The 27,570-nt window shown below is 40.3% G+C and overlaps 1 protein-coding gene across 2 annotated transcripts; it reads right to left on the bottom strand.

The window, feature by feature from the left end:
• Window positions 1-904: 904 nt before the first annotated feature.
• Window positions 905-25,933, bottom strand: LOC121448178 (cytochrome P450 2J3-like). Of its 2 annotated transcripts, XM_041651972.1 has the most exons (9): window positions 25,577-25,930; window positions 16,671-16,833; window positions 13,728-13,877; window positions 13,189-13,349; window positions 11,977-12,153; window positions 9,667-9,808; window positions 6,041-6,228; window positions 5,812-5,950; window positions 905-1,392 (listed from the first exon to the last, which is right to left on the bottom strand). In XM_041651972.1, exons 1-9 carry the CDS (start codon window positions 25,784-25,786, stop codon window positions 1,214-1,216), a joined length of 1,509 nt encoding a protein of 502 aa, XP_041507906.1. In that variant the 5' UTR covers window positions 25,787-25,930; the 3' UTR covers window positions 905-1,213. The 2 variants fall into 2 exon arrangements, with proteins under 2 accessions (XP_041507906.1, XP_041507907.1); XM_041651973.1 differs by lacking the exon at window positions 5,812-5,950 and having other exon boundaries at window positions 25,577-25,933.
• Between the last annotated feature and the right edge of the window lie 1,637 nt (window positions 25,934-27,570).

Here is a 27,570-nt window from a genome sequence, read left to right as displayed (position 1 = left end):
CTTCAATTTCTTTCTTCAAAGATTTAACGTTCTTGTCATGTTAGAGCATCATGAAAAGGGAAGGAGAACTGGAGAATTTGGAATCAGGGAGGAATGACAGTTGTAAGGGGTAACCACAAGCTCTTTGTATAATTCTTGAATGTGAGGGAGACTAAATATGTATAATTTTCTATGAACATTAAAAAAGCTACTTATGTATGGTTAGACATTTCCATGAGGAGTCATGGTCAACTACTTATAACATTTGTGGCTCATGTGGTAACATGGTACTTGGTCCTGTCAATAAAATACTTTCTGCATTGAGACCATTCTGTGCAGTGCCCTGCTCTAAGTTTCTCCATAGAGTGCAGAACAGAGGTTTGTCAATGTGTGCCTTTCCTTGAAACCCTTCATTTTACAAGTAAGTTTCAGCTCTATTTTGATTAAAAAAATTAACTGTGTGCCTGGGTGAACATATGAACAAGACCACATGTCTCTCACCACTCCATGGAGCAATATCTGATAAGTTACTTATTCCAGATTGTAGACCGAAGCCAGCCTATAAATTTATTAGCATTAACTGGTACTGTGGGGGCACTTGAGTATATAAGAATCATTTTGGGAAATGTTTTCACTTTGTGCACAGAAGCAGGTCTTTTGCCCAAGTAAAATTTGGTCTCATCTTGAGCACGGACATCTTAAAGTTTTAGGACAGCCCTGTGCTCTCTTTAGTTTTGGAGAGTCCACTGACAGCTAAGAAAATGACCTCTTACCACATCCTTCCACAACTAGGTGTCTATTAGTTCTGTTCTCAGCAAGCCTCCACAGGCTATGAGATGGGGAAAAGATCTCTGCACCAGTTTCACAAGAAACAATTTAACATCTAGAAGCAAGTGCACATTTATGAAGGAGGCAGGAAGCGAACTGAAGGTACAATTTATGATATGACTTTAATGATTTCCATGCTGTTTCTAACCCACCTTTCATATTTATGACACTTTCTTTATAGGAGGAGCTATTATTCTCTTTGCAACTCTTATTTAAAAATTTTATAAGTGACGTATCCACCACCAATTTAGAGAACACAGCAGTTCAGGACGTGGATCCAATAACTGTAGCCTAATCTTCCCATGCTTCCCTGGTCACCTTTCTTCTCTTCCTTCACATATGATTGGCCCCAGTGGCTCAGAGGATTACTCGGTTTTTCTTCTTCTTTCTCGTTCTGTCTCTGACTTCACAGTCTAGGGACAGCGCAGAGATGGTAGCTGACTGGGGAAATGGGAATGCCAATTCTAGACTTTAGGCTCAGCTTCTCATTGACTGGTGGCTTGAAAGTAAAGTTTTGTACGAGAGCAGTGAAGAAGATAAAGAGTTCAGACCTGGCCAATTGTTCTCCGAGGCAAGCTCGCTTTCCTGCAGGAAATGAAACAGAAGACGAGAAACTTTCTTAGTTGGCACTAGTGACCACAGGGACTGGCATTTCATTTTCCTTTGTAAATTTTGAACTGTCACTGGGCTTTGTGTCCAGCTGTTTATGTCTCATATGTGTCTGAATGTGGAATGTTCCAGTGAAATTGGAACTCCAGGATCAAAGGGATTGGGGTGGCAGAGGAGAAGCTGGAGGAGGGGAGAAAGTGGGAATTTTTATTGGTATTATTGATAAAGTAAAAAAAAATGCATCCTTTCTGCAACCCTAGTGCAGTTCTGGAAGCTGGCATCCTGTACTGTGAACGAGACACCTGAATTGGATGTACCACACAATGGCTTAGTAACCAAATCATGGACTGCTATACAACCCTTTTGACGAAGAGATAGCTTAATGATTAATATTATTTATTACTCTATCAGAGCACTGGAGTTCAGATCTCAGTATCCACATCAGGAGGTGAACAAGCACCTGAAACTCAAGATTCAATGCCCCTATCAGGCCTCCACAGGCTCCATCACACACGTACATGTTATGTACACACAGAACACATTTACACATATGTAAATAAAATAAAACATAGGGAATAAAAAAAATTCCACAATATAAGAAGGTGTCACAACTGAGTCTGTAACATGAAAGTCAGAGACATACAGGCTTCCCTTGCAAAGGTTCTAGCTGTTAATGAAGTGTGCTCATCCATGATGGACAAGTAGAAGACATCTCTTTATTCATTTTGTACCTGTCTCCTGTCTCAAACATTGAATCAGATTCCTGCTGAACCCTACAGACAGGCATGTCCATCATTTACTGAGTACACATCTACCCCTCACCATCATCATCCCTCTCAAGGATAAAGATGCTGAGACAGGAGGATTTAAGGTACAGCTATTAAATTAAGAACAGCTCGCGATTCTCCTGCAAAGCCCTGAAGTTGTGCCCAGAAGTCTTCAGTCATTCTATTAGAGCATCCAAGAGCAGCAGAGCATTGTATGTTCTATTGAATGACAGGTGCAGGACCTTTGATCTCATAGAGGACAACAGCTTAGCGTCCATTCTAGAATCTCTGCTCTCAGAGGTCCCCATCCTGTAAAGAAAATGTCTCCAGGAACAATCGAGATTTGCTCAGCACCAAGTGCAAATTGCTCCATCCCTAGAGGTGGTCGTTTTCTGAATGCTAATGTCCCGTGTGACCAGAACTGAGATAATGACCAGCAAGATTCAGTGTGACAAACTGTGGTGGCCCAGAGTGCACATGCTTCTTCCTGCCTTTCTTATATAAGCTCAGGACTCATGTCTACAAACCGGAACGTGTGTCAGGCAGCTGTCTGTCCCTTTACTCCCCTGAAGCATCATAGGAAACATTGATGTCACAGGCTAGGCATAGCTGTGCTGTCTCTTTTGTCCTCTTCACTTGGGCCTGATTCCCCAACTTTTTCATATCTTTCAAGTGTTTTTGTTTTAGTTTTTTAAAGAGGTAGAATATGGTTTTCTAAGTAGCTCCTTGCTTTCCTAATGGGAAGACTGGGGCCATGAGCATCTGCCATGTTGTTCAGATGTCACTTACGTTGCATGGGGTTCTCTTCTAACCTCTGCTGGCGAGTGATTTTGAGATTTTATTGTTGCGGAACATTTGATGATGGTAGAGTCTACCACATTCTTCATTAATCAGTGCTTTAATTTTTGTATGCAAACTTATTTTGACAATGTTAATAAATTAATCTTCATCTGCTTGTTCCTATTGGTATTGCTTCGAAATTTTGCATCTGGCTCCCGATTTTGACATTAGAAAATCTATCACATCTCTCATGTATATACATTTCAGTTCTTAAAAAAACTAACCTTTATTTTTATTTTATGTATGTGAATGTTTTGTCTGCACGTTTGTCTCTTCACCACATGTGTGTAGCACCCATTGTACCAAGAAGAAGGGGACAGATCCCTTCGATGGTTGTGAGCTGCCATGTGGGTACTGGGAATTAAACCTTGGTCCTCTGGAAGAGCAACCAGTGCTCTTATCCCACGCCCTGTGTTGACATTCCAGTGCTACGCGCCCCCTCTATATATAATCACTCAGGTTTACCAGTAAGTGTTACAGCCCATTGCTAACCAGCACTTGTTTTAAAAACCCCAAACATTTCAGACTTCCTCACTCAAGCTGATGTTTCCTGAATTTGAATAACAGGGTATTCCAAACATATGGGTTTTCCTTCTCCAAGACTAAATTTTGTCATTTTCCATAAGTTCCGGTTCTTTTTATCAAATAATAATGTAGAATGCAATACGAAACCCCTGGTCATGATGCTTACAGTGTCACTTATGGAGTGACAATTCCCAGGTTGGACTAATCACTGATCTGTCCTCTATTCTGTCTCTAGAGATCTTGATCACCACCAATCAGAGCACAGGATGAGATGGAAAGCAGGGGAGCAAAGATTCTCTAAGCCACTGACCTCACGTGGAAACCCATGAGTAGTAACAGGTTCTTATTAAATGATGCAGTTTGTGATGCTAACTGATAGAAAGGACAAGAATGTGGGAAATCTTCAAATGGATGGGCCCATAACTCTGGGGACAAGTCACGGTCTGGATGTATCACAAAGAGAACTAAACTACAAATAAGAGCATAAGACCCTGTTCTGTCAGTTCTTGGGAAATGTGATCTTGAAAAAGAAAGGACACTCTTCTCTCCTTTATGGAATCTGTTTATGGGGTGAAAGTAAACATTTATTCCTTTTTTTCCTGAGTATCAATAACTGTATTGCTGTGGTGATTATCTGACACAATTGGACTGCTAAATGACGTGTGTAGTTTAGAGTAAGTGATAACATTCTTAATAACAGCCCCGGTGGGTCTCTCTGTGTTGCTACTTTATTTTACAACTGGTATAAATGGGAGAATTCTTTAAACTGAGTGAGGCAAGAGGCCTCTATGGGAAGAGGATTTTGCCCTATAGTGAGGGGAAGGCATGTTCATGGGAAGCAATGGGCCTGGAGGAACATCTTCCTGGGGAAGGCATGTTGTCTATTCTCACTCTTCTCACCATAGTCCTAAGAATTATCACACAAGGCATTTATTTTCAATACAAAAAGAAAAAAATTCCTAGCCTTTCAGTATTTCATTGACCTGACTCATTGAGTTAGAGAAGTAGAATAAGTGAAATATGTGTCTGAGGTTTTGTTTTTATAATTTTATATTATATATTATATTACAATTTTTATAAACAGGAATAATGGACAAAGTCTCTGTATCTCATCAGCTTTCTTATTAAAGTGAGTTGTGAACAGTGAGCAAAGGGATAGACATTCCCAGATGGAAAGACAAAGAGGTCAGAACAAACCCAGGGCAGCCCAGCCCCAAGAAACACCAGCTCTGGATCAACAGTAGCTGCACAGGCCAACGCAGTCTCCTCCTGTTCTGAGCCTCTGCATCATGAGATGTGACACTGCATTAGATAATCAGGCAAAATTTAATGATCATATTAAGCATTTCAGTGTGCCTTATTGCAGCATTTAGGCACCGTCTGCAGACAGTGTTAGGAAACACAAGCTTCTGTGTGAGAAAACCTGGTGGACACTGTGCTCTGGGAGAAGCACATTTGTCTAGGTCTGTGTCCTTTTCTCTGCAGTGCTCACTGATTGCAGCTTGGAAGGCTGCAGTTGGACGCATGCTCCAAGGGGCAGCTCTGCTTCATCTCCTGTCCCACACTTTCCTGTTCTCAGGTTCTTTTTTATTTTAGGTTAAAGCTTAAAACACAATTGTGAAATTAAAGAACTGCCAAATTACATATAAAAACCAATGTCTAGAATGTATCAGAACATTTGGTTATTGATTCCACACCACTGCCACTGAAGTCTTTAATAACTTGCCTGGCAGCACGCACAAGGGAAAAAGTCATTACTGCATTTCCTTTCCTGCGTGTTAGGTGGTGTAGCAGATGCATGTACTAAGGACATTTAACAAAGGGGGTTGAATTTAGAAAGATAAGACCTATTCAGGGATTTTTCATGGGATAGAAGCCTATTCACCTAAGCAAACGCCAGTTAAAGCTATCTAACAATTAAAAACCCCAAAATTCATCCCTCTTCATTGTCAGGAGCCATCCCTTAAAAAGATCTTGTGGCACACAAAGTGTGTACACAATGGCAGGAATTCAGCTTGGTTGCTCTGAGCAATAGGCAGGCTTTAGGTCTCTGTTGTCAGTGAGGTAGAAAACAAAACAAAGAAAGTTAAAATTTCCATGAGAAGCAAGGGGGGATTGACACTGTACCTGTGTGTGTATGTGGGTACTGACTGAAACCAGCTGCAAAATGGAGATATATGGGAAGGTCCAACTGTACGGATTCCAGAAAGAAGAGAAGGGATAAAGTAGAGCTCTGAAACCCCTCCTGCTCATCACAACTCACCCATTGAGAATGGCAGAAAGGATTCTCTCTTCTTAAATTCTCCATTCTCCAAAAAGTGCTCCGGATTGAAGACATCTGGGGTGGCCCATTTGTTGGGGTCCTTGTGCAGTGCACTCAAATTGGTATGAAGTATGGAGCCCTAGGGAAGGCAGCAAAGACTCAAATAACGTATGGACTAGACACACAGAGGGTTGGTGGTTAACAAACTTCTATTCCTTAGCCTACTTACCTTGGGCAGATGGAATCCCGCCAGCTTAGTGTTCACTGTCACTTTCCTGGGAACATTTAGAGGGATGATATTTCCCATCCTCTGCACTTCATGGACAACAGCATTGGTGTAGGGCATGGAGTCTCGGTCAGCCAGGCTGGGCTGCTTCTCCTGGCCAATCACTCTGTCAATTTCAGCCTGGACTTTTGCTTCAAGGAAACAGGAGGCACCATTAAGCTTTAAACTTTTTTGTTTTCTTCTAAAGATAGAGAAAGATGTTTTTCAAAACAAATATGCTTTTATTTCATCTAGTGTCCTGATTGTGAGGAAATAAAAGTTCTCTACCCCTTAGAAAACCCGATTTAGAAAAGTGTAAACTCTATAACTTTCTTAAAGCCTACAGCATAAGTATGAATTTCTATATATCCTGAAGTGACTAATCAGGATGGCTATGGCTGAACTCCTATCAGTGTCTATTCAGACTTTTATAAATAAATACTTTTTACTGAATAGATTCTCACCAATACACTTTGGTTTTATCTACATGAAGAGTCTAGAAATACTAAGATCTGGGGCTGGAGAGATGGCTCAGAGGTTAAGAGCATTGCCTGCTCTTCCAAAGGTCCTGAGTTCAATTCCCAGCAACCACATGGTGGCTCACAACCATCTGTAGTGGGGTCTGGTGCCCTCTTCTGGCATACACAAAAACAGAATATTGTATACATAATAAATAAATAAATATTTTAAAAAAAGAAATACTAAGATCAGGTCATCAACAGATTTCTTGTCTTGTAAGAATCAATTTCCTCTGTCATAGTTGGAGAATCTTTGTTGTATCATCATGCCATAATGTGAAGAAAAGCCATCTTGCTCTTCTTTCTTAAGCACAAATTCCCTTCCTAACAAGTAATCACCTCCTCACACCATCACACTGGTAACTAAGTTTCAATGAGTCCATAGGGAGGACACAAGCACTGAGACCACTGCGTATCTGCAGACTAATTTCTCAAGAATATTTGCTGTCATGGGCAGTGAATTGCAATGCGTTTCTGGGCAGCTTTGATGGTCAAACTAGCAATATTTTATGAGCGTTGGTTTCTTCATATAATAATTGAGAGGAAATAAACCTTATCAAAAGTGCATTTTGAGGTTTACATCGCTATAATAATTAAAATAATTGGTAAATGCTTCCTCTCAATATCATCACTATCTTAGAGCAGAAGAGACTCAGCTGTTTACCTGCTTCTTAGCTAAAGAAGTCATTTCCAAGATTCCTAAAAGAGCAAATGTGACAGAACTAAAACATAAGCAGACATGGTGTTTCATCTTTGGGACAAAGCTTGTAGAGACAATGTCCCCTTCTTTCTCCAGTTCCCTCCCTGGGGTGCAAAGGAGGTTCTCATGGGAGCCACTGCAGAGTCTGCAAGCCTCATCTGAGCTAACCACTGCCACAAGGTGAAATGAATTTGGAAGTCTAGGTCCTTTACTAGGTCCAGCATGGTTCTTTCTCCTGAGAGATATAAAGTCTAACATTGGCACTACTGTATATATAAAAGAATTAAATGGAAATAAATTTCATATAATGTAAATCAGATCTCCATAACTATGATGATTTTGAGTTAGGGCAAATTTGAGTCCATGATCATCTTGAATTTTCAACACTCTCTTAAGCATTTTGATCAATGATGTGGACTGATAATCATAGCTCATCAGCCAATATTTAATTGTGCATTGATAAAATTCTAAACATATGTTGAGGGCTATTTGAGATACTGTGAATCCAGAGTTTGCATTAGTGTTAATTAAATAAAATAAACCTGAGGTCAGGAGGCTGAGTTAACAACTAGTTAACAGGAATGTAATAGTAGATCATCAGCGGGCATCTCAAAGAGATAGAGACATGCACCAGAAGTATTTGGGAGGGGTTTTGTGTGGCATTTTTATTTTCGTGAAGTAGAAGGATGAGCTTTTGGGAGACACTAGCTATGAGGGAAGGTAAGCTAATTACTATTCACCCTCTCTGAGCTAACAGGATATCACAATTATATTAATACATACTATATATATATATAATCTGTATCTATATTATGCATATCAATATGCTCGAGTTTTACTTCTAAATAGAATGATAGAGATGTAGTTAAAGCTACCTTTAGCAGCAGTGGCCTAGCCTGTGACGGTGGGAACAGAATTTCTGTAGGCTGTGCCCTGAGTGGCTGGGCTACCGACATAGAAGCAAGAAGGTAACTGAATTGCAGCTGCTGGCTGTAAAGGCAGTAGATTGAGGAGCAGCTACTGTGCCAAAGTTGAAACAACACATTTATCTACGTTGTTGTGTAAGTAATGGCAGGACCAGTGGATCTTGCAAAAAAAAAATTACGTCTTCATAATTCTTTGTTTATTCCTCTTGTATTCTCCCTTCTATGTCTACAAATTGAACTACTCTAGAGAATTTGTATCGTTAAGTCTCTAGAACCTTTGGCTTCCATATTCATGCATCAAGATGTTTTCCTTGAGGGCTGAACTTCTGTACTAAACGTTACTCATGGCCCATTGGTATCCTGGATGCTTCCAACTGTTCAATGCTGTTAATACTTCAAAATGAACATGAATTAAATGACTATTAATTAATATATTTGATGATGAGCTGATTTAGCACTTATAACGAAATCTGATGATAATGCAATTACCTTAGGAACCCACATTATGGGAATGGCCAACTTCTGTAAATTGATTTTTGATCTCATCATGTACACAGGAGAAGAGAGCATGCAAGTGTACACATACACAGACCAAATTAAAAATATAATTCAAAATGATTTTAGAAACTATACTGATATTCTGGAATATTGGTTTAGAGATGAGCCTGAACAGTGATTCAGTAGGCTGTAAGATTTCTTTAAAATTCACCTTTCATTCAGAAAGGCATTTTAGATAATAAAAAAAGGAAGGATGGTTTTCTTTGCTTTATGTTTAAAAACCTCCTATGAGTGAGTACATGTGACAATTGTCTTTCTGTGTATGGGTTACCTTACTCAAAATAATGCTTTCTAGCTCCATCCATTTTTTTGCAAAATTCAAGATGTTGTTATTTTTTTTTTGCTGTCCATTGTGTAAATGTACCACATTTTCCTTATCCATTTGGTCAAGTGGCATAAACAAAGAAAACCACAATCCCAGAGAACTTAGACAACAATGAAGACATTGAAAGAGATTTATGTAGATCTAATCTACATGGGAAGTAGAATCTCCTGAGTAAATTGGGACCATGGGGAACTTGGGGGAGCATTGAAGGGGCAGGGAGAGGCAGGGAGGGGAGCAGAAAACCATGTAGAGTTCAATAAAAATCAAGAAAAAAAGAAAAAATGGAAGAAGGGTGTGAATCAATGTTGTATGGTAATCCACTCTTTGCTAATACATACCACAATGTAAACTGACATCTCTCTTTTCTCCTGAACTCCAAGCTTGTTGAAGGTACAGACTGTAATATCTGCACTCTTGAAACAATCATAGTCCTCATAGAACATGTGATGGATGTGCTGTTTCCCAAGTGCACATCACCTCACATATGCTCCTCCTCCTCCCACTCCCCCATCCTGTCTTCTGAACCTGTTCTGCCTTGGTTAGATGCTGTCACCACATCTCACCTTGGATTTCTGGGTAGAGAGCCATGTAAAGCAGAGCCCAGCGCAGGGTCGTGGATGTTGTCTCTGTTCCAGCAAGGAAGAGGTCTAGAGTGCTGCAGATGAGGTTTTCTTCATTGAAACTTGTAGTAGTTTTGTCGGGGTGCTAGCAAAGACAGTGTGTATTGGTTCAATAATAAGATTTTTGACTGTCTTGTAACACTGATCCACTGAGAATGAATTACAATAAGTCATTCAGAATGAGGCTGTCTTTGATATTCAACAGCTGACTTTGCTGATACCAGAAAGATGACTATCAATTTTCTGTGTTCATGATTCTCCAATCTGCATCATCTTGCAAGGTCAAAACCGCACTGATTCCATCACTAGTACTTTATCACAAACATCACCTTTCTCACTTCCTCTAGAAACATCAGTTTGTTAATATTGCTCTTAATAATGTTGTTCTGGTACCTGTACTTCATTCATATGGTAAAGGATTTACCTCCTCCTCCAGGCATAAATTTGTTTAAATCAATATTATACCAGGAAGATGAAATAAGAGAAAAGATAATACACACACACACACACACACACACACACACACACACACACAAACACACTGTGACCCAGGCAGAAGAGGAGCCCATAACCCAGTGAATTGATGCTTCTATGACAGATTCAGTGGTATGTATTTGCCAGAGGCCTACTCGGATTAATAGGATTCTACATTTTACAGTGTGATTTGAATTCAAGATGTTCCCCCACAGGTTCATGTTTTAAATACTGGTACCTTGCACTGGTAGTATTTGGGGAAGTTCTTAGAAATAGTAAGACAGCATCCAGCTGATGGGAAGGATGGTAGCTCCTAGAGTTCCACCCAACCCATGGTTCCTTCCTTGCTTGCAGTTTCCTAATGCACTGTGATGTCTCCACCATAGCTTTCTGCCCCAGGAGCTGAGCTGCTTTCCCGCTCACTTTGATGAATTGAAATGTTTTGAAACTTGGCCCGACAACATTTTTGCTTTATTCACTTTGTGCTGAAATATAATGTTATCACACGGATCCAAAGTTCACTAATATGTTTTCACAGTTTCTTCTTGCCTTGGTCTATTATGGAATAGTGTTCATATAGAGTCCAGTGTGTCTATATGAATTATAAACTCTACCACTTACTTAGCTGAAGTTTGTATGTTGCAATGTGGTTTGAGTTGGGGAGGGTAACCAGTCCTGGACCAATGTATAATGAAATAAAGCTCTGAAATTTAACTGCTACTTATATTTCACATCTATCTTTTTCAGATATGGGAGAAGGACCAAGGAAGGAAATTATAAGGAAGAATCTGGGCATTTCCAGAACCTCTAGCCAAATTAACGGTAGCAAACCCTTAATTTCTAAAAACCCCCAACAAACCAAAGTTAATTACCATACATTTATAAAAGATTACTCCTGTGATGTAGGAGTGTTTTCTTTCTATGTGTTACTTTCATTGGTTAATAAAGAAACTGCCTTGGCCTTTCTTTAATAGGGGAAGAAATAGGGCAGAAAATTCAGTGGGCCGAGTAGACAGAACAAAATGCTGGGAAGAAGGCAATGAGGCAGATACCATGAGTTTCTGACCCGAGATGGACGCAGGTTAGTTAGGATCTTTCCCAGTAAGCCACCACCTCGTGGTGCTACACAAATTACTAAATATGAGTTACAGCATGATGTGAGAATTAGCCAGTAAGAGGCTGCAACTAATGGGCCAGGCAATGTTTAAATGAATACAGTTTCTGTGTAATTATTCTGGGGCTAAGCTAGTCATGTGGGAGCCGGGTGGGAATAAAAGCAGGCCTGCTTGCCTCATCACTACACTCCTGTGTTTTCCTTAAAAAGTTAGATTAAGGAAGGATCTACAGAGATGTTCATCTTGTTCTTTGCCACCATGGCATGCTACTCAATGCACAAAAATAGATCTTCAAAATATGATCCATTTCAGGAGGAAAGGTTATCTTGAGTTATCTTTATGAGAGGGGCCTCCAGGGTTAGAACAGGAGAAATGAGATGTAAAAAGATCAGAAAGGAAATGGTGATATAATATCGGCACTGAAGATGGATCAGGGAACCACAGCAACAAACATCAGTGTCCCCTAGGAGATGGGAGACACAAGGCAATGATGTTTCTATTGTTTCCCAAAGTTGGCTGCCTGGTTGGCAGGATTACAGAACTATGAGAGAATAAATCTCTGCTATGCTAAATCCCTACCTTTGGGCTAGCCTGCTTCTCAATCAATTGGAAGCTATTCAACACCACCATTTCTGTAAGAAGACACAGGCATTGTCTTCCCCACCTTTGTCATTTCCGTGAGGAAAGCATCAATGAAGTCTCTCGGCTCATCAGGGTTCCAGTCTCTGCGGTGATTTTCAACTATATCAGAAATATATGATTTCAGTTGTCTCCAGGTAGCCAGTGTTGTTTGGTGTGATCCAGGAAGATGTTTCATCATCCATGGGAAAATATTATACAACTAATTAGGGAGAAGAACATGATCATGGAGACAATATAAAGTCACTTTCTGTTTCAAGATAGTGTAGACTTTTCCTCTTGATCTTCTACTGGAACTGTGGGAAAATCTGGACTGTTATTTTTCTTCAGACCCATTGGTGGACATACGGTAGTCTCTGACCACTTCTCACTGGTCAAATTCATTTCACTCTAAGACATACACTGATATAACATTCAGTAGCTGTCCTAATTCTGATTCTAATGTCATTAAAGACACTGAAGGGTCAAAAGATGAAGGCGGCAGGAACTGAGAACAAGCTGGGAATCATAGATACGCCGCCTGCAGTGGCTACAAATTGAGCTTATCAACTAGAAATTAACCCCGGAATTTGATATTTCTGAGTCTAAGATTATGGGATGGATCATGGCGCTAACCTCTGTGTTTCATTGCTCTAGAACTTAGAAACTCTGATTTTCCAGGTATGTATGTGACATGCAGTAGGGTATTCCTGCAGCATGGGGATTGTTACTCAGGAAGCCCTGAATTTCTGAAGGCAGGTGTTATAGTTTTGCAAAAGTTGTGAATCTTTTCTTATATTTATTAAATTTTATTTCTCAACTTTTTCACTACTGAGCAATATATTTGATGCCTCCCTTAAGCTGCTTATATTTTTCTCTTCTCCTTCATAACATTTCTTTACACTTCCTCATTTTTGAACCTTGCTTCTCATCTTTTTCTCCGTTTTCTGCTCTCCTCCTTTTATCTCACTTATTTACTGTTTCTGGCTTATCTTAAATAATTTTGTCATCATAGCAAATTACATAGTAGCCTTCACATTTTCATTTCAACAGAGATGTATTAGTGAACTATCAATGGTTTTAATTATGTTATATGTATATATGTGTGTGTATGTATATATATATATATATGTATAATTTAATATTTTTGCCAGAAAAGTTTGCTTCCACTTCTAAAATGAAAAAGATAAAACATATTTGTACTTGAATTAGCCCCAGTGCAATTTTCTCCCAATATAAAAGAAACTAGAATGCCTACCCGGACCATCTTTGAGGAATTCAAATACATGGCCTCATCCAGTAACCTCAGCAGCTCCTGAAACTGACTGTCATTGTACTCATAACGCTCACCAAAGGTGATGGAGCAAATGATATTGGAAACAGCATTGTTGATCTTGAAGTGAGGGTTGAAAGGCTGTCCTGGAGGTAGATCAAGAAAAAGATGCATCTTTTGAAGATATTGGTTTGTTAATTCCACATGACAGAGAAACATACATAATAGAGAGCTATGTAAGAGGCTCTGGATCAGCTTGATATGAGGTTTAACATGCACTAAAGAATCTGTTCATATCTGGGAAGCCAGACGGGTGACCAGGCCTTTAGACAGCAGCGAATCTAATGACCATTTGTGTGATTAGCTGCAAACTCTGGGGCAAGGTCATGGCTACATGTTCACTGTTCAATGCTCAGTTCTCAGCACAGTGCACAGTCCAGGACAAGCACTTAGATACTTAGGTGGATTCTGTTCAATGAATAAAAGGGCCACAGCCTCCCACTCCTGCCCTGTGGAATGCCCACCTTCCTCCTCTTTTATGACCCCTACAAGGTGCTGAGCTTCCTCCTGCATGCGCTGCTCTAAGCTCTTCTTTCCCAACCCAAAGTTTCTCAGAGTCATCAGAGCGAACCTTCTTTGCTCCTTCCATGTCTGCCCACTGGAGAAGATCAGTCCTGGAAAGAAGCAATACAGTGTTATGGCATTGTGATTCTGATTTAAAACTATCTGATAAACGGATGGTCACACGTATGATGCAAAGAAGAAGGGCCAAAAATGGACTTGACAGCTGTCTAGAGAGAGACAATAGCAGAAAGCAGGAGCATAATGGCTAGCATCTCCTGGTGGCTTACAGCATCACTGTTTTGTCAGTATTTTTAATATATTCGTCAATTTTAATAATTTTAGAAAAACACAAAAGTTATTGCCAGATCTCTTACAATATGCAGAAAAAAGAGATGCATGGGCAAAGTAAAAATTTTAATGACCAAGGTAACTAGGTATTAATGAGGTCATGAAATCCAATTCTCCTCAGAACCAAAGCATCTACACATTGGGTTTAATATGTATGTGTGTGTGTGTGTGTGTGTGTGTGTATATATCACACCCATACATATATACACACACATATATGTTTCTGTGTCTTATTATCTATACCAAGCAAAATGCCAGGAACCAGTCCCGTTATCACAATCTGTACAAGTTGTGGTTCTCTAAAGCAGTGAATCTCAACTTTCTGATGCTGCAACCCTTTAATATAGTTCCTCATGTTGTCCTGACCCCCAAACATACAATTATTTTTGTTGCTAGTTTACAACTGTAGTTTGGTTACGGCTTTGAATCATATTGTAAATATTTGATATAGCCAACAACGTAGTGACCATCTGAATGGGTTGTTCAATGGCCAGGGGCGTGGTGCCCCAAGGTTGAGCACCACTGCTCTTAAGGACTAGAAGTGATAGAATGGATCTAGAGATATTAAAGCAGTATATATTAGACTGTTGTATAAGGTAGTCAATGGAAAGGCCAATAATGCGATGATTGTTCAATCTATGAGTCTGAATATCTCAGCTAGTCTTCTGCATACAATGGAATCCTAAAAAAGTATATTCTCATACCAGTGAAGGAATTCTTCATCAGCAGGATAGCTGAACTTACCAGTGAAAGGAAGGGCAAGAAAAGCAAACGGCAAAAGCTTCCTTTTTCCATGTCCTTTTATGTGGGCTACCAGCAGAAGGTGTGGCCCAAATTTACAGGGGGTGTTCTGATCTCCAGTGATGCAGATTTAGGGTAGGTCTTCTCACTTCAGAATTCCAAAGAAGCAAGACTCCTCATTTGTTTGCCCAATTTGGAAGATTTTGGTTGATTTCAAATGCAGATAAGTTGACAACCAAGGTTACCCATCAAACTGCTAGTGAAGTTTTCTCAGCATCCTTATCTTCTGGTATCTAGATCATGGGGTCATTTTGATATCCTTTTGGCATGCCTGGACTTGTGTTTGTAAGGCTTTAATGCCATCACCCTGGTCTAATTCATAATCTAGTTTAGCAACTGGAGTGTGTAATCTTCCACCCTTCATATCTAAAACAAGTTTCTTTATGTCTTTGCTCCACTCTCAATATGATATCCTAAGATCTCCTCTGTTTGAAACCACTGAGAAGTCTTCCTGGCTGTTAGAATAAAAATCAGCATTGTGCTCTTTCTGATGGAGGTCAGAAGTACCAAGAGCACTTAATTATGTCCTTTGAATACCATGCTTGCAACACTGGATGTCTTTCCATTCCTCAAGACATCTCTCCTTTTCGTCCTTCCAAGGATATTATATCCCCTTGACTAATTATTCTTTCAGGTCATTAAATGAGTATCATTTACTCAGAGAAGACTTTCCAGAATCTTCATACAATGTTAGACATCTTTGACTAAACACCTTCTGCATTGATACTGCTTTACTATTTAATCCCTGGCATTAACTTTTACTGTGCTGACTGGTTTTGTATCAATGTCACATAAGTTAAAATTGTTCTACAGGGGGGAGCCTCAATTGAGAAAATGCCTACATAAGAAGATAGGGCTACAGGCAAGGCTGTAGGGCATTTTGTTAATGTATGTTTGGTGTGGGAGGGTTCATCCCATGTGGTTGCTGTTAACCCTGGGTGGTGCTCCTGGTTTCTATAAGAAAGCAGGCTGAATAAAGCACGAGGAGCAAGACAGAAAGCAGTATTCCTCCACGGCCTCTGTGCCAGCTCCTGCTTTGGGGTTTTTGCCCCGATTTTCTGTCCTGACGTCATTTTGGATGAACAGTGTATATGAGAGCATAGCCGAATAAACCTTCTCCTCCCCAAGTGTCTTTGATCATGGTATTTCATCACAGTAAAGTAACTCTAAGACAGATGTTTAGCACTCTGGTTCTTACAACAGACAGCAAAGTAAATTGACCTAGAATTATCCTGAAGAGTAATTAGAAAGGGCCTAAGATGCTGTTTGGTTGGATTAATAGATTTCAAATTCTGTGTTCAACTGATGACTTTATTTCACAATAATATAGCATATTCATACTAACAAATTATAATGTTGGCGAGGAGCCTAGACATCTGCATTACTTTAATGATACAGCATAAGCAGCTCTAAGCAAGATGAGGTAGAAAGAAAAAGCTGACTCACATCCATTTTCCTATGGGTGACATGGGAAAATGAAAGTGAGCACAGTTTCTGGCTGTGTTTGGGTGCTGTGGTTACTTCCTATTAAAGTATATAGAATTAGTTTTTCCAAATATGTGATTTACCTGGTCTCTACTAGGACACACTATAAACCATCTTATGGGTGCTTTCATTCAAGCAATGTGGTACCCAGCACCCATTAATGATGGCATTTCATGAAGGCATTGGCTTATGGATACATAAGGCACATGGGAGCCTTTTATGTATCTTAAAAATTACACCGCATATCTGACAACACATAAAAGTCTTACCATTTTCATTAAAGACAAGATTTTGCAATGGAAATTGAGGGCGACTCATAAAATTTTCTTCCAGGTGAGTAAAGGCTTCTTTGATTAAAGGCAGACTGGTTACAATCACTGAAGACATGATTCCAAAATCCAGACTGATAACATTCCCATACTTCTTCACAAGCTGAAACATATTTCAACAGTTAGTGGTGAGTGTGCTCAGACATGTGTGTAGCAAATGGTAATCATATTGATAAGTCTTTATTTCCCTGTGAATGATACATGTTTGTATGTTGAAATGAATTTGATATTCTTTTCTTTGAAATGTGCTAAACGCTATTCAACTTCAAGAATAGGATTCACCAATACAAATTCATTAACAGGGATCAATGAGTGGATGATATTATAGTGTGTATCTCTGTATGAAGAATTTAGTACAAATATTTCAGTAAATAAGCAAATTTTCTAACTCCTCATTCTGCAGTCTAGGACAGGCAGAACATGTGTATGCCACTGGGTAAAGACCAAGGTGTGTCTGTGTGGGTTTGCTGGAGGTAAGACAAAATAAGGAAAACATATTTTTGCATTCATTGTGTGTGTGTGTCTGTGTTTGTGTGTCTGTGTGTTTGTGTATTTTGTACGTGAAGGGTGGTGTTGCACAAGAGTATGTCAGTGGACATCTTTGGGGAGTCTGTTCTCGCCTCTCACCATGTGGGTGAGGTGATCAAATTCAGATTACCAAGTTTTTTAGCAAGTGCCCTAACCCACTGAACAACCTCGATGGCCTGCAAGTATGGAATTCACAGTAAATGAAAATATCTGTTGATGGCTTTTTTGTATAAATAGCTATGATAACAGAAGCAATAGCAAAATAACTGTTTATTTAAATATTAGAATGTGATTTAGAAGAGGGCTCTGACAATAGAAGCAACAAAAAGATGGAGGGGCAGAACCCAGAGACAGTGCTGATGGGCTCATGCAGCATTCATGTCACAGAATCCTGGCTGATGTGCAAAGATCGACCTGGGTTCTCAGGAGTCTGCTCTGATAATATGTAAAAGATGAATAGAAGGAAAAGAAAGAAAATGGAATGAGCTTCAACTCATAGAAGACATCTTAACAGTGACTTGGAATTTACTGAGTAATTTTATACATACAACGATCATAAGAGGCATATTCAGGATCATTGTATGTTGGGGTCCCATTGTTACAGCTAGCTTGAATTACATGCTAATATCTATGTTGTATAACACAGCCCACTTCAGCCTGACAAGACTTTCTATGAGATGGACGGAAGTAGAGTCTATGAGATGGACGGAAGTAGAGTCCCTACATGCTCAACAGGAGCCACCTTCTTCACTGTCCTCAACCTGTTTTAAATGATGTCACTTTAATGGATATAAAATATCCCATCTTCACTAGATGTTTGTTAAACATTCCTTCTAGGCACAGCACAACTGGTGGCATCATTCTTTTAAAGGCTAGCCCCAGAACTGCCCATCCGTCTAGATTTCATATGATATCACATGATTGACAGAACATAAGACTTAATGGACCATAGATTGTCCTGTGTTGTGGATGTCATGCTAAGTATTTGTTTAGTGTCTCTTGAGTGAATGAGTCAGTGAAGAAATATATCTAGTTATTAAAGGTAATTTTATTCTATAGGAATATATATACATATATATATATATATATATGTATGTATGCTGAGTTTTTGTATTGAGTCAAATCATGTATGGTTCAAGAACTTATTTTGCCATTACCCTACTGAACAACCTGGGGAAATCAGATTACCACTTTCTTCAACAGTGGAAAATGGAATGTTAAGAGATGATTGCTAATGTGAATTCAGATTACCACTTTCTTCAACAGTGGAAAATGGAATGTTAAGAGATGATTGCTAATGTGAATTCATGTTTGCATTTCATGGTGGCTGAATGAAGGGAGCCTAAACACAAAAGGGAAAGCCATGCATCAGTTTGTGGGGTTTTTTCCTCATGGCAAGAATTAAAATTTAATTATGCCTAAGTTGTATCATTTAACCTCATTTGATTATACATCTATATCAAATGGTAAACCCATAGGTAATACAAAATAAATTAATGAAAAATTATTGAATTGGCATGATGTTTCCAGCCTCAGTATCACCATGACCTAATTCTTTGACACCAGACATATCACCCAACCTCACATGACTGTGTAGCAAGATATAGATCTAATATTTTTACCCTGAAAAGATAAAATAAAAGCATGTCTTTTTATTTTTGTAACTTATGATAGCATTTGCCAGAAGCAAACCTACACCAAAATTTACTTTGTTTTGGCCAAATACAAGAAAAGTAATTCTCAAAAGGCCAGAGATTGTTTTAACTGTTTGCTTCTAAGTCCCATTGTCGAACACCATCAAATGGGGCAATCAAGTTGTTACAGTGGTGAGGTTCATGGATGTCATTCTGTCACTTGCTATGTGCCTCTCCTGGGCTGAGCCTGTGAGGTAAACTGTGACTTCTACAGCAGAATTGCTGTGAAAAGACTCTCCAAAGAAGCCTGGGAGAGAATTCTGCTTCCCACCCTTCTTTTGCAGCAATAAGGACATTCCTTCCCTATGGGACAATTACTGGAAGATCGCTGGCATTTAGCCTCCTGTAGTGATTTGCAGCTGCACTATACTGATAAGGCCCTTCAGTTTAGAGCCATCTTCCTTCTTGCTCATGTTGCTAACATTAAGGAGGCAAATGTGCCAAGCACACACTGTGGTTATTCTGATTCACAATGAAAACTCTGAAATTTCCATTTGAGTTGCCACTCACAAAAGTGAGGCCCTGGAGCCTTAAAGCTACCTGGACAAGTAGAGCATGGCCCTAGTGTGTACATCAGTTTACAGCACATGACACACAATGTCCAGTCTGACATTGCTTAGTTCATTCACTAAGACCCAAGAGAACCTCAACTTTGTTGAGATGGCACAGATGTTGGAAAGAGGGGAAGAAATAAATATTTCAAAGTGGCTATTATAAAATTATTCCAAATAGTGGGAAATCTTAACAGAGAAAAGAAAGATAAGCAGAATAGGCATCGATTTGAGGAGAGAAAGCTGCCATGGCCTCTGTGGAGATCTGCACAGCAGAGCTTGGCAGAGAAGCAGTGCAGAGGGGAGAGGCAGCTCTCCCATGCACAGCACAGAGAAAGCTGATGGCAAACAACAAGACCCAGCACCATAGATGTCATGGCTGTGCACCAATGTCCTGAAAACAGGAATGTGTAGATGAGAAAACACTTGGAAAATGAAGGAAACTTCCTAGTCTGGAAAAATGCATGTCATGTAGATTCCAACAGCATAAAGCCCCAAATAGTGCAAAACCACCACAATCAATATGGAAATTGAATCTCTTTAAAGTAGTCAGACAAAACAACAACAACAAACAAACAACAAACAAAAGGGAACGAAAAATCTTTAATACTTATAGGTAAACCACAAAGGCCAGCAAGGAGTAGGAGAACATCTGAAAATGTGAGTCCCTCTGATCATCAACCTAGTTGTCTACAATCAGGGGAAAGACAGTGTGGGAGGGAGGGGAAAGGCATTCTGAGAAGGGGCACAGCTAAGAGGTTTCCTTCTGCTACAGTCTCCTCTGAAGGTTGGAAGAAGAATGTGCTTGAGGTCAGAAAGGAAATGATGAACTTGAAAGGTCAGAAAAAAGACAGCTATGGGAGGATGAGTAAGGGGCAAAGACAACCGACTCCTGTGCCTTTGAGTTCCAGCTGCACTGACACTGAAGAGCATGGCAGTGTGGGATGTGGGTCTCAGTGAGTGTGTACAGCATCTGGGGCAGTGCATCATGCAGGGCAGAGGGCTCCCCCATGTTTGTAGTTGCTGCACTACACATGGAAAATGCTGTTAGCAAACTCTCATGAGCTGCGTGTGTGTATTGAATAATGCAGAATAGATGCTGGGAGGACAAAAGAAGAGATGTAAAGAGAGAAGATGAATAAAAAGGCATCTACTCAGAGAGTGTTCAAGAAACCCGTGTGGCAGGATGGGAAACCAAAAATGAAAAAATGAAAGCATAGCAAATAGACAAACCACAAAACAATAAAACATTGAGTTTCAATGCTTACATGTAAATTGTAAAGAGATATGTTCTATCTCTACCATTAGATGATACTTGAATAATAAATTAATTGCTCAATATATGCAGTCCAGATGAATGCAATTGTAGTATTATATGTATTGCAAAATAAAAGAACTGAGAAGAAAAAGCCTTTCACATACTGACCAAAGGGGAGGTTGCAGGGTGTAAAAGATCATAGAAAATTCAGGAAAAACAAATTTACCCTGGATAAGGAGGGAAATTACAAAGCCACGGTTAAGTCATCAAATAATGCCTGCCAATCTCCAATGATGATGGAGGAAAGTCATTGGCTAATAAAGGTACTGCCTTGGCCCATTTTATTGGTTAGAGGATAGGTGGGAGGAGTAAACAGAACAGAACGCTGGGAGGAAGAGGAAGTGAGGTCAGACTCCACAGCTCTGCTCTCCAGAACAGACACCTCAGCTGAGACGCCATGCCCCGCTCCTGGGCAGACACACGCCATGAAGCAAGCCACCAGGTTAGAAATGCTTAACCTTTCCCAGTAAGACCGGTGCTCACCGATTATTAGAGATGGGATAACAGAATTAGCCAGTAAGGGCTAGGGCTAAAGGGCCAAGCAGTGTTTAAAAGAATACAGTGTCTGTGTAATTATTTCGGGGCATAAGCTAGCCGAGCAGGCGGCTGGGGTGCTGGGGACGAAGCCCCTCCGCCCTTATTACTACAGTTGGCGCCCCACGTGATGGACTAAACCCACTTAAAAAACCTGAGAAGGCTTAAAAATAAGGGAGAGAGAGTTTAACACAGATTTTTGCTGTTTGTTGGTGGTGTGCTGTAGAGAGATTCCGTGATTTGGCAACGGTAGCAGAAAAAACGCTGTGTCATTTTAAAGCGCGACTTCCTGGGGCTGTGCCACCATTGTGATCTCTGTCTGGCTCCTGCAGGAGACAGAGCTTTTGAATAGAGCATTTGGAGTAAAGTGCTACGATTTGTTTGATGGCAACTAGACTCACTGTGTTCTCGGGTCTGCTCTGCTTGCTAGAGGCAAGCATGTGCTTTCATCTAAGAGAGGCTTCCTGACTCAGCTTTAGCTGCAAACCCTGCAGCTCATTAAGAGGTCCTGCCATGAAACACTTAAATGGTGTTGACGAAAAGCTGAACGCATGCTTTTCGGTTTTCAGCCGTAGCAGGAAAAAAGCTGCGTCGTTTAAAAATGCCGGCTTTCTGGGCTGTCCTGCCAGGACAAACTCTGACTCTTTTACGCAGGCGGTTTGTGTGGTTTGCAAGCACAGGCTGCTGAAGCTCGCTTGCTGGCTACAGCCAGTACCTCAGCCATGAGGCTGTAAAGCTAAGGAATGGGCTGGATCCAGCCGGCAAAGCCACGCCTTTAATCCTACTGATATTGCTTGGTAAATTAAAGACTCATGTGGTCAGAAAAAGAGAGATATACAGTAAAGAGAGATTCAAAGACAAAGAAAATTTCTAAATGGTTTGAAGTGTGTTAAAAATATATGCAGACTAAAATTTAAAGTTCTTAAAGTAACAAAAAAAAAAGTAAGAGAGTTGTTGTGTGTGGTACACACCTTTAATCCCAACACTTGGTAGGCAGAGGGAGATAGACCTCTGTGACTTCAAGGTGTGGTAGCACACGCCTTTAATCCCAATGCCTGGGAGGCAGAGACAGGCGGTTCTCTGAGAGTTCAAAGACAGCCTGGTCTACAGAGTTACTTCAGGTCAAAGATACAGAGAACCTGTCTCAAAAAGCAAAAAGTTAAAAGTAAAAATAAATGAAATAGAGTTTAAAACAAAGCTGTACAAAGATGGAAAATACACAGAGAATCTTGATACTGTATGCTATTATGCTCTCTTTGAATTATTTGAATGCTGAGGAAGGAGCAACAGCTGCTAAAAGATATTTTTATAAATACTGCTGAACTAATCCAACATAGATATTTTGAATTTGGATCTAAGGACATGATGCTTTGGAAAGGAGTTTCTTATTTTGTTTTCACAGAGGATGAGACGCTGTTCATTTCTTCTATTCCGATTTGGTATGATGGACCATGCCCTCCTGAAGGGTTGCAGTGAACATCTTCAGAAAATTGCTTTGCTCAACTGCCAACTGAGATGAAACTAGCACACAGGTTATACCATGAAAGACCTAATTAACGACGCCCCCATTCAGCAGGAAGCAGTTTGGAGAGAAATAACTGTGCCCATATTCCCAAAAAATGTTTATAAATGTTCTTTTACATTTAAAGGGGGATATGATATAGGTATGAATAATTTGCATTAGTATAGATTTTGCTTTATTGATAGAAATTTAAGGTCAATTTTGTTTTTTGTTGTTTTTTTTTTCAGTGTAGGATCTTTTTTTCATTTTTTTATTGAGAAAAGGAGAAAAAAAACAAGTTTCCACCTCCTCCCAGCCTCCCATTTCCCCCCCCCCTCCTCCCACCCTTCTCCCCCTCCTACCACCCTTCTCCCTCTCCCTCTCCAGTCCAAAGAGCAGTCAGGGTTCCCTGCCCTGTGGTAAGTCCTAGGTCCTCCCCTCTCTGTCCATTTCTAGGAAGGTGAACATTTTGTTATATGTATAAGTGTTTCTGATTTTGATTAAGGTATTGTGATTGTGTAGTTCATTTAAATATGTACTTTATAATTAAGAAATATAGGTTGTTAATGGATAATCATCAATAATAGTAAAGCTTGTAGTCATGTTAGATTTTCTAGATATATAGAGATATATTTTAGATAGACATTCTTCATGTCTTTCAGAGATTACAGAATAGGACATTTAATGTTTTAATAACTTAGGACTTTTCATGACAATGAGACACTCTGCTCCTGGCAGCACCAATCTACTTCAAGAGGAAGATGGGCATCGAAGAGGCACCTTATGGAGTTTGATAGCCATTTGGGCAAGAAACTGCTCTTGCCTGGACTATTGCATAAACTGGACACAGAGAACCCACAGAAAGAGGACTACTGAACTTGCCTAAGGTGAGATGATCTTTCGGGGTTCCTGATTCATTTTGAAAGAGTCTGCGAGACATTCTGCAGGACACAACAGATAGTGACTGAACTGACTTTGAATTTTCCTGCTTTATGGAAATGTCTGCTGGATACCATGGGCCTGAAGGCTGAAGATGGATGCCCCAACGGTACAAAAGAACTTTGGGTGACTGTCCAGGCAGTGAGATGTCTTTGTCATTTCTAGCGTTTGTAGTTTCTTAGTTCTTGTTTACTTAAGTAATATTATATCTTTCTGGAGTCTTTGATGGAGTTAAGAATAGTTAGTTATAGTTATAGTTTTCCTTAGTTATGATAAAGATTATTGTAACTTTTACTTGATAACTGTTTTGTTATATGTAATTTTGCTATGTTAAAGTTAAAGCCTTTTTTTTTTTTTTGTTTAAACCGAAAAAGGGGAAATGATGGAGGAAGGTCATTGGCTATTAAAGGAACTGCCTTGGCCCATTTTATTGGTTAGGACGTAGGTAGGTGGAATAAACCGAACAGAATGCCGGGAAGAAGAAGAAGTGAGCTCAGAGTCTCGACCGCTCTGCTCTCGGGAGCAGACGCCTGAGAGAGACGCCATGCCCCGCTCCCGGGATGAAGCTCCGACCCAGGATGGACTAGGCTAGAATCTCCCCAGTAAGCGCACCTTGGGGTGCTACACACAGATGATTAGAAATGGGCTAAATTAATATGTGAGAATTAGCCTAGAAGAGAATGGGCCAAGCAGTGATTAAAAGAATACAGTGTCTGTGTAATTATTTTGGGTAAAGCTAGCCATGGGGGCGGCCAGGTGCTGGGGACGCAGCCCCGCCGCCCTTATTACTACAAAATGTCACTGTTTACACAGAACAAACTACCCAATTTAATCAGGGAGAGCTTCCAGAACTGAGTGGAGAAATGGTCACTCTTCCAGGGGAATTCGACACTTGCTTGTGGCTTTCTTAGTGATAACATCAGTAAGTGAGCAGTCAGCAAATATGCATAAAAACTAAGGCTCAGTAAGAGAGAGCAACACCTAAACCAAACTTCAGTAAAGAGGAGTAGGACACGCCCCTCCCCCCACTCCATTTTTTTTCCTGAGAAACATTTTATGTTTTTTTTTTTTTTTTTTGGTTTTTCGAGACAGGGTTTCTCTGTGGTTTTGGAGCCTGTCCTGGAACTAGCTCTTGTAGACCAGGCTGGTCTCGAACTCACAGAGATCCGCCTGCCTCTGCCTCCCGAGTGCTGGGATTAAAGGCGTGCGCCACCACCGTCCAGCTCTGAGAAACATTTTAATCAACTAAGATGAGACCTAGACTTTCCCACACTTCTTAAAGCAGCAGGGCCTATCTGTCTCTATCATCATTTACTGTTAAATCATCACACAGACGTGGATATATTTAAAGAATTCAAATCACACAGTGTGTTCTCTAATCTAAACAGAATCATCATCTAGGAAGTATGTCATTGAAAGAGAAGAAATTCTCCAATTATTTCTCTCTCTCCCTCCCTCCCTCCCTCCCTCCCTCCTACTCTCCCTCCCTCATACCCCCCTCTCTGTAAGACAGGGATTTTCTGTGTAGCCAAGGATGTCCTGGAACTCTTGCTGTAGACTAGGCTGGCTTCACACTCACAGAGATCCACCACAACTGCCCGGCTGAGCTGCATATTTCTTAAAAGTGCATGTTTAGAAGGTATTTGTCCTGGGCTTAGAGACCAGAACCATGAGCCTTGGAGCCCTGCCTGCCCGCCCACAGCCCCCAGTTCCCAGAAGTTGCAGATCCACCAGCTCAGGATTAGGTAAGCTCAGAGCCAAACAATCTTGTACCTTCCTACCTGCTGGATCCCCGTGTGTGGCTGCTCCATGTCCAACTGCAGTAAGTTGCCTATGAAGGGCACGCGTCGTGGCCCAGGCGGAAAGTTCTTGGGGTGCTGTCTTTTGAGGTAGTCAGCCAGGAACAGAAAGGTGACAACTGCCAGCAAGAGAGTCCGGAGATGGAGCCCTCTCCAGATGACTGTCACCAGGGAGCCCACGGCAGCAAGCATGGTTGGTATCCAAGTGGGTTCTTCAGAGAAATGAGGGTTTGAGCTGAGGCTCAGGGCTCCTAATCTTATAGCGCTTTCAAATAATCTACTCCAGTCCTCTTCTAATGACACCCCATCATATCCCTTGGAGGCCCTAAGACGCAGAGAGCACAGACACCTCGCCTTTATAGGCCCAAGCCTCCCTCTGTAATTAGAGGGCTTAGCCACTCCCTCCAGTTGGATAAGGTCCTACTCCTAATGGTCAGAGCTCTTTGCCCTGCTCTGTTGCAAGCTTAACTAGATAGACCTTTGGAGTTGTGGCTTTTCCCTTCAAATAACAGTTACACTACGCGCTGAGAAGAATTTGGGTTTAATTTGGTAATTACAATTTGTACTTACTAATAAACTACTTTGGTACTATGTACAGGGTTTAAAAATCCAAGTAGCTTCTGGAGAGTTCATAGATTCTCAAAGCTGTCACTGAAGGTGGATTCTTTGTTGTAAAATCTGATTTTTGTAGCTTATTTATTTATTAAAGATTTCTGCCTCCTCCCCGCCACTGCCTCAAAGGGAGACCAAGATATCCAAATGCAGGTCATTTCTTGGACTACATGCAGTTCAGGAGTCCCCTAGGATACTCTGTGTCATCTAATATCTGAAGAAACATGCAGGGCAGAAATATTATCAGAGAATGGCAGGCTGAGAATACTTGGGCACTACTGGTATCTGTGGTGCTTTAGATGGGAACTAGCCCTCTTAGGCTTACATATTTGAATACTGGTTGATGGTGGTGACTGGGAAAGTAATGAAACCTTTAGAAGGTAGAGACTTGCTGAGTGAAGAATGTCTCTGGGCATGGACTTTGAGTAAGTTATAGCCTTGGTCCACTCCAGTTTGTTCTCTTTGTTTCCTTCATGTTGTTGAAACTATGATTTCTCCATTTCTTGCCCTGGTTCCAGCTGCCAGGTCTTCCCTATAATATTGGAGACTCCCTCTAGAAATATAGCCAAAATAGACTATTTAATGAGTAATTTATCTTTGGCCACAGAGTTCTGTTACAACATGGGAAAGTAACTAATATTGATACTGGATTTGGACTTTTGATAAGAAGTACATTCATTTCTTTTTGGAGATTTGTGGAAAATATTGGACCTTGTAAAAAGGAAAATGATTTATTACTATAATTAGAGCTTGAGAAACCATTTTTTTTTGGTTTGTTGAGACAGGGTTTATCTGTAGCTTTACAGCTCGCCTGTCCTGGAATTACTTTTGTAGGCCAGGCTGGCCTCGAACTCACAGAGATCTGCCTGCCTCTGCCTCCCAAGTGCTGGGATTAAAGGTGTGCACCACCAACGCCCGGCAAGAAACCATTCTTGTACGATCCTAGAGGACTGTAGTCCTGAGTATAATATACAGTGGTGGTTTAGCTCATGAGTTCCAAAGGGAAGCAGAGTATGTAACTACTACTGAGTTATAGGCCATTTGTATATTTTGTGAGAGTTTGGCTGCCATCTGCCCTTGTCACAAGAACTTATGTGAAGCTAAATTTAAAATCAATGGATTTATTTTTCTGAAAGAAAAGATTTCCCAACAGCACAATTTTGAGTCTGTGGATATTACTGTATTACTGATAACTCTTACATTTATATATCATGAAAAGAATTAACTAGCCCAGAAATAAGTAAAAAAAAATATTTTCGAGAGTAAAAGAACATTAGGATGCTTAATGGTAGATTCAAGATATTTGCTGAGAGAGAGAGAGAGAGAGAGAGAGAGAGAGAGAGAGAGAGAGAGGCTGTAATAGA

This window comes from Microtus oregoni, unplaced genomic scaffold (assembly GCF_018167655.1).
Source record: "Microtus oregoni isolate MIOR12 unplaced genomic scaffold, Mior012 000005F_ref0000423, whole genome shotgun sequence".
Classification (NCBI taxonomy): domain Eukaryota; kingdom Metazoa; phylum Chordata; class Mammalia; order Rodentia; family Cricetidae; genus Microtus; species Microtus oregoni.
The sequence above is the reverse complement of the archived record's forward strand: the minus strand, read 5'-3'. Positions and strand labels throughout refer to the sequence as shown.

Coding starts and splice junctions, on each gene's coding strand:
- LOC121448178 (XM_041651972.1), bottom strand. CDS start 25,786: ATGCTTGCTGCCGTGGGCTCCCTGGTGACAGTCATCTGGAGAGGGCTC. Junction 13,350..13,727: donor GGTCATAAAAGAGGAGGAAG/GTGGGCATTCCA, acceptor ATCTACCTCCAG/GACAGCCTTTCAACCCTCAC. Junction 9,809..11,976: donor TCCTCACGGAAATGACAAAG/GTGGGGAAGACA, acceptor TGTCTTTGCTAG/CACCCCGACAAAACTACTAC.